The sequence below is a fragment of the Echiichthys vipera genome (assembly GCF_963691815.1).
Source record: "Echiichthys vipera genome assembly, chromosome: 12".
NCBI classification, from domain to species: Eukaryota; Metazoa; Chordata; class Actinopteri; order Perciformes; family Trachinidae; genus Echiichthys; species Echiichthys vipera.
The window spans coordinates 11,881,275-11,889,079 of record NC_139837.1 but is presented as its reverse complement, the minus strand read 5'-3'; the positions used below and the strand labels follow the sequence as shown (position 1 = coordinate 11,889,079).

The following is a 7,805-nucleotide window of genomic DNA, read 5'->3' as shown; positions in this document are numbered from 1 at the left end:
TCACAAGGCTGAGGAGGAGAAAGTGATGGCAGCTAGAACTTGGCTACTAGTGAGATGAAATCCCGGGAGGAGACACTGGAGCGCTGCAGGGTACGACATCCAACGAGAGCCCTGAAATTGGACTGCCTGGAACACGAGCCTGCCCTCTCTGGATCCTGTGCACCTCCACAGCCGAAGGATGAAAGGGGTCGACTTTCACCTTAGTTGCCAGGGATGTCTGTGCACTACAGAAAGGCGTCCCCCTCCAGCATGTCCAATGTTATGTTATTCCTGATGCTTTGCAAGGTAGGTGTACCACTTCCACGCCACATCCACAGCTTTTATTATTATTATTTTTTTCATTATTAATCATCGTCATGTGGAGAGCAACTGTAGATCAACAAATACTTAATGAATCTTTCACCATTTTTAAATGGCGTGACGGTGTTCAGCTATGAATTTATTATGCATCATAATATATTCTTTATAAATGTGGGATATTTCCAGGCTCAGTTGTCTTTGTATGAATCATTGATTAAGGTGGCAGAGACACCCTGAATGTTGCCTGACAGTCAAAGAGTGTTTTGTCTCGTCTGCTTTACTCTGTGAGATACTATTAGCTGTGTTTGTCCAGAAAACACATCCACATGGCCCCCTGGGAGTTGCTCCTCATGCATGTTGCTACCAAGTTTAAATTCTTGTCACACAGGACAGCAGGATATTCTCTTTAGCTTTGTCTGTATGGAAGTGACTCAACCAGTTTTTTTTAATCCAGTGTAGGCTAATGTAGTTGAAATGATACCAAACAAAGCTTCCGCAAACATAAAACCTTTAGAAAAATGTACTACACTATCCTCATATTAAAATGATGCACAGGAATGTTTTTGTATTATTGGCAACCAGGCACCTTTGTTTAAAATCCCATGTCCGTTAATTCATCCCACCGTTGTTTGGACTTTTCTGTGGTGTACTGCATCATTTTTGATCAATAATAATAAAACAATGTTCTCTGCAAATGGAATTATTGCACCTATCCAAAATAGATCTGTCACTTCCCCCAATAAGAACAAGTTATGGAAAATGGGTCACACTCACACAATTGGCAGTATCCCAACCAATTTCACGACAAACAAAATCTCACGACTTCTCCTTCTCATCCTCTTCTTCTTTTTATTTTAATTTCTCTACATATATGCATTGTTAGACTGTATGTTTCTGTATGTGATACTCTGAATGTGTGTCTCTGTCAGCGTGTCACTTGTGTGTCTTTTACACACACACACTTGAGAGGGTGTGTCTCTCTCAGCCTGTGCATGTGTGTGTGTACATATGCACTTGGGAGGGAGCCGTTTGCTTTAATTCCATTTTATAACAATGCCAAAAGCGACTCCTGCCTGTCAGACTCTGTTAGCATCTGGAGTCATTTGACATACTCAGGATTATCCAAGTGGCAAAAGGTTTTACTCTCCACTGATCTGATCTGAGGATGTTAGCTCCTGTTAGGTGTAGCAGGAGTATCTGGTTTTGTTGTCCCAGGTATGGCTATGTCTCTCTCTCTCTCTCTCTCTCTCTCTCTCTCTCTCTCTCTCTCTCTCTCTCTCTCTCTCTCTCTCTCTCTCTCTCTCTCTCTCTCTCTCTCTCTCTCTCTCTCTCTCTCTCTCTCTCTCTCTCTCTCTCTCTCTCTCTCTCTCTCTCTCTCTCTCTCTCTCTCTCTCTCTCTCTCTCTCTCTCTCTCTCTCCCCCCTCTCTCCCCCTCTTTCCCTCCCCTCTCAATGTTGTCCGTCTGCTATTTTTATACAAATACGCTTCTGGTTGTTGAGGAGCCAGGTGTGAGATGCCTTACGAGATGCTTTTCATTCTGAATGAAAACATTTTGATCCAGAGGTGCCGCATGTATCATATGTGAAACACGTGTGGCCCTGACAGACCTGCTCAGATTAACCACTGAGAGAAAAGTTAAGACGAAGTTGTGTTAGAAATGAGCTCTTGAGTGACAACAGGAATCAATATCGAGGTAACTAAATCCTATCTTAGAAAAGCACACATTCAAATGACTAATCAATAAGAGGTGGAGAAGAGGAGACACCGTGTTCTGTATCTTGACTGGATTAATAATCCTTTCATTCGATATGCCACGCCATGTGAGTATATTTCATTGACTTTCCTCAGTAGCTTGTCCTGAGTGTTACACAGACACACGGAGTCACAGGTGCGTTCAAGTGCCAGCACTGGCTGCCACTTGAAACCAAACGATCTCTGTTGAACACTGGAGATGCTGGATGAGGAAGGCACCCAGAGGGTTTGCTGTGTGTTGCACAGCTGTACTCTGTGGTAAAGCTGTTTTCTCAGCACGCAGGTTTTGGAGCCAGGACCCTCCTTTACCACCATCTCTCCTTCTCCTCCTCCTCTTCACTGCTGGAAGATGCATTAATTTCCTTAACTTAAGTACCAAATTATTATCAGTAAAATAGAGTTATAGTATCAAAGTATTCGCTCTGAAATAAAATGTCAGATATATTATCATATCTGGCATTATTAGATCATTAATACGGATGCATCAATGGGTAAACAGCATTTTATGAGAACCCAAAAAACGACCCATAGGACCCTTATTACAACCCATTTTCACGTTTATAGTCTCTAGTTGCCTTATTATGATGAAGGCAAAGAAGGAAGTCAGGTGACTCAGTGTGAAGAACGACAAAGTAGGGAGTTTGGGTGAATGGAGGAGTTTCAGCCAGGAGAACACAGTGTCCCGTGTGGAACCAAAAGTCAACGTTGACATATTTTAATTTACCGTACATACATAACATACTGTAGTTACGGTATTCTACATCACAAATGTCACTACATCACATATTTAAGAGAGTAAGGTTTTGTGTGCTTCTCTTGCTTTCTATGTACTGTAATCAAGGGTGTCTGTGCAAAAGAGAGCTTGCTCCCTGTCTAAATAAAGGCTTCAATCAACCAATCAAAGTTACATATAATCATACTTATTTGAAACTAAACTAGATATTTCTCTAAACCGAACCACATAGTTTTATTGGCTAAACCTAACCATACTGCGACCATCTCACAACATTAACTATGTTTCTAAAACGGCAACTCTTGTTGTTTAAGTAAGCAGAGAAGTGTTGATATGCTGCCACAGGGAGCAAGGAGCTCTCATTCAGGAAACGCTCCTGTGGGTCAAAGAGGGTAGGAACAAATAACATATGAGGTCATATGGGTAAGAGGACTTTTTGTAGTGGAGTATAGAGTAGTATGTAATAGAAACACTTGAAGTTCCTTGAATTTGTATACTTATTTACTTTCCATCACTACTCCTCTTCGTCCTCCTCCATCCCCCTCAACATCCTCAGGCACATTTCCCCACTCCATTCACCCTCCCTCCTTCCCTCCCTCTTTTTTTTTTCTTTTTCTGCTGAGCGCTTGTTTATATCAGCAGCGAGCAGGCGTCTTCATGCATGAGGGCACATCCAGCGCGCCACACAAAGATCTCCATTCATGTTGAGGGAAGCCCTGTTTATAGTGCTCCCCAGGAGAGGCAATCAAAGCCCATTGTTACAGATCAGAGGCGGAGGGCGCGCTTTAACACAGGAACATAACCTGATTGGGTTTTTATGTGCGTCAAGAGCACAATGGATTGGACAGTGCTTTCATTCAGAGTCACAGTGTGGGATGTTAGCCTTTCAGTAATGACAATCAGTTTCATGCTCTTAACTGTATATATAAACAGGCCTGAACAAAAGGCGTTTGCCTTTAACAGTATGAAAAACCTTTCATATAAACTCATATAAACACAAAAGCCTTTTGCTCTGATGGTGCTCAATCTACAATTTAGACAATTTAAAATTTTCTATGATTTCTATGCTCGGCATTTAAAATCAAACATTCCAAATGCAAAACTGGCCTCGTGTTGAACTTATTAGAATGACTGCCTTTATCTTACTGTGATCAGCTCAGTCAGTCTGATTTCCCTATTCTGCCAAGACCTTTTCCCTCTGCCAAACTGTCCAAGAACACAATCAGTAAATCAAAGAAATGGGGGAACAAAGTTGCACTGGTGACATGACAAACCTCTACTTTGGCAGAGCTCCTTAAAAAGGTTAAATAACTTTCAATTATCGCAAAGGACGGCCTGCAAATGAGCCTCAATAATATGGGATTTTGTAAAGGTCAATTACTCTAAAACAGCTGAATTTATATTCATTGCCAGACAACAAAAATATTTAAGTATAATTGGGTTTTTCTGCACCTGAATTTGTGACAATGTGAGTGGACAACATCACAGTGTCTTCTGGAAGATTCCTCCTCAGGTGTATAAACACAAGGCAATACAAATGTCAAGGCAAATAAACATTGAATAAGATATGACTTATCGTTTAGGTGGGGTGTTTTTCCGGTCCAGCTGAGATCCCATGAAGTCTCACTACACAACAGTATTAAAAGAGAGCACAGGATTGTTTTTATTATTGCAAGTCTCTCTCTCAAAGTAAATCAGACAAAAAAAGGGCACCATGTGTATAGCCAAGTCCATCTTTTTTGTAAACACATGCTGGAAGCAGTGTTGCCAGATCAGATTGACTGACTGAAAACACATCATACGCATACAAAGCTTCATATTGGCATCAAATAACCAAAAATAAAATGTTGAATAAATAGGCAAACCCACAGAGTGGAGTCGGACAGCTAAACACACAAATTACAAATGCACCCCTGATTCTGTAGTGCAACCACAATAGAAAGATCAAACATTGCTATGAATTGCGAGCCACAAAATTCAACCTAATTAAACTATTATAACTAGAGAATTATGGAAAATCAATGCCAATGATGATGATGATGTAAATGTATCTTCTCCCTTATTGCTAACAATGATTGAATGCAACTATTCTCAATCAAATATTTCTCACATAAAATGAGTAGTGGACACAACAAAGTGAACTATGTTAACTTGATTGGTAATATTGTTTTCAGAATAGTTTCAAAACTAAGCCAAATGTTGACAAAAGCAGTCCAAATTAATCTCCCAGTCCAATTCTATGTGTCCCTGCCTAACGTAATCGAAATAGCCCAATTAGACAGAAACCAGCGCAATAGGGCAACACCGGCTGAAAGTCATCAAATGTGGCGTTAATCTTGCATCTAAGCTTTTTACCAAGAGGAACAGTTCCCTGTCGAAAGGTATATTTTTATTCTGCATGAGCTTACAAGCCTTACTGTTGCTAGTTGGAGTATCAAAACCTATTGACCTGAAAAAAAGAGCACTTCTCTCCTGAGAGGTATTTTGATGCCAACTTGCACAAGCTGCTGAGCCTGCGGGCGGAGAACATACAGCTAGTTTCTAATACTCCACCCAGAGCTAAACCGATCAATACACAAACACACTCTACTGAAAACTCACACATGCATGCGGGCACTCAGAGCGTGTACCGGATCACAGTTGAAAAAGTAACATGGCTGAATTGAGTCTAGTGCAGGATTTTCTGCTGTCTTTTTTCACTCACCGGGCCTCACAGAGCTGCCAACGCGTTTCCTCTGATGTTCAGCATGTCAATCAAGCAAAGAAAAAACACACCACGGTATTTTTATGTGAACCATAGTGTACAGGCTACTGCTTACATCATACTTTATAACATATTCATAATATCTGAAAAATACATGAAGAATGGTATACTAGTGTTCATATAAGACGTAAACTTATGGTGTCACAGGAGTTGAACAGCAGCTGGGGGGAATATTTTTTTAAATAAATATCAGTGGTAATAACCATTTCTAAGAAGGAGAAAAAGCATATTCCTAATTGCTATAGGAAAAGTAATTAGGGAAATGTGTCTACCTGTCTGAGTTATTCAACCACTCTAGTGCTTTTCACAGTTTGGTATCCCATTTGTAGTGAAAAACACAATTTGCAGAATCCAAACATACAGTTGTTGTAAAAATAGATCAACCATGATCAATGCAAACCATGACTTAGTTCCTGCCTAATCATTTGCCTGACAATCGGCTCAACAAGACTGTACTGTAGGAAAACTGGATTAAAGCTGACATGAAGCATACAGTTATTATGAGGCCTATAATGAGGAACTATGCATTTTGTACCAATTTTTTAAAAAACATGTCGCGTCTATTTAGCTCTGTGAATGTAAATTGATTGAAATCATCAAGTAGTTTGATTCTTCATTTCACATTAATGAAACAGTTTAAGCTGAGATTCTAACGCTTGCATGTTCACTGACTTCCTTTTTTACCCATTTAAACTCGGGGGGATGATGATATTTTATTAAAGGAACTGAGAAAGGTCATTTAGTTTTGATGGGAAATCTTTCCTGTATCCTTAAATAAAACATAGCTTTACAGAGGCAACTTATAGGCAACTTGGTGCAGCACCATGCAGCAGTACAGTAGACACATTTACAGTCCAAGGTCTCCTACTGTGTGTGTGTGCGTGTGTGTGTGTGTGTGTGTGTGAGTGCGCGTGTGTGTGCGCATGTGTGTGCGCTCGTGTGTGTGCGTGCGTGTGTGTGTGCGTGCATGTGTGTGTTTGTGTGTGTGCTTGTGTGTGTGTGGTCTATCTGTTGGGATGGTTATAGGACACCTCTGCCAATCCTCTGCCCACTCCCATGGTCAATCAAACATTTTAGATTGATGTGACCTATACATTTTTTATAAACAGCGTGTATAAAATATAACATATGACTTGCAGTTACCACACATTAACTTATTTCAGATTTTTTTTTTTTTGCCTTTCACACACAAACAGAAACCTTCCTCTGAACTTGCCAAAATGCCGAAAAAGCATCACACATCTGTTGTTTTTTTTCATCCAAAGCACAGACTCTTAAATCTGCTAATGTATTTCCCAGACCAGAATCATTTCCCACATATTTTCTTGAGTTTATGGATAAATCGTGGACTTGAAACAGATGTGGCTCTCTAAGATAATCATTTTTTGTGTGTATTTTACGCAGCTTTTCCATCTTTTTATCGTAATCCATTTAACGTTAGCAGTATGTTCACACTGATATTAACATGGGGATCAAAGAAGAAAGAAATACCACTTTGTTAATTACTTTTTAAGTATATTTAGTATATTTATTTATTGCCTCTCCAAACATCTCACCAGTGCAGCTTTTCCTTTTGTTTTATTGCCATTATCGCTGTCCAGCATACGCTGTGCAAAGACCATCTTCAAAGGACAAATTAAACAGTTGCAGTAACTAACAAACGGATTGTTTCTTTTTTTTTCTTATCTGCTTATTCCAGATTGGTCTGAGACGAAAACTGCAGACTTTTCCAGGGAAAATGGTAAACAATCTCCACAGTGATGAGGAAAAGGGAATCCAAGACAAGGAAAGTAAGGAGGAGAGCATCTTGGCCATGTTGGGCATCATTGGGACCGTTCTCAACTTGGTAGTCATCATCTTTGTCTACATCTACACCACCTTGTAGGTCTATAACTCTTGTTATACTTCATCAGCAGGCAGGTCAGAGCTCATATGTGCAATTGCAGCTTCAGTATGTTGACTGATTTGGAGATGAAGATTGGAGAAGCAAGGAAGAGGCCGAACTTTCCCAGTGGTCAACTGGATCTAAGACTATCTGATCGCCATATGGCATCCCTCTTGCATCACTTCAAACAACAAAGACAATGGGAAACTGTCTCATTTCTCTCTCATTTACAGGTAGAATTATTCAGAATACCTGTTGATGTTTGACTTGTACATAAATGCATGACGAGAGACGCTCAAAAGATGCAGCTTTTACCAACCCCTGGACATGAAAGACTGCAGAGCAAGAGACACTTTGAAAACAATTTCCGA

At 40.1% G+C, this 7,805-nt stretch overlaps 1 protein-coding gene across 1 annotated transcript; it reads left to right on the top strand.

The window, feature by feature from the left end:
- Positions 1-249: 249 nt before the first annotated feature.
- On the top strand, positions 250-7,434 carry tunar (TCL1 upstream neural differentiation-associated RNA; the record flags this gene model as incomplete). The annotated part of the gene is made up of 2 exons (XM_083923907.1): positions 250-285; positions 7,249-7,434. 2 exons carry the CDS (start codon positions 250-252, stop codon positions 7,432-7,434), a joined length of 222 nt encoding a protein of 73 aa, XP_083780033.1.
- Positions 7,435-7,805: the final 371 nt, after the last annotated feature.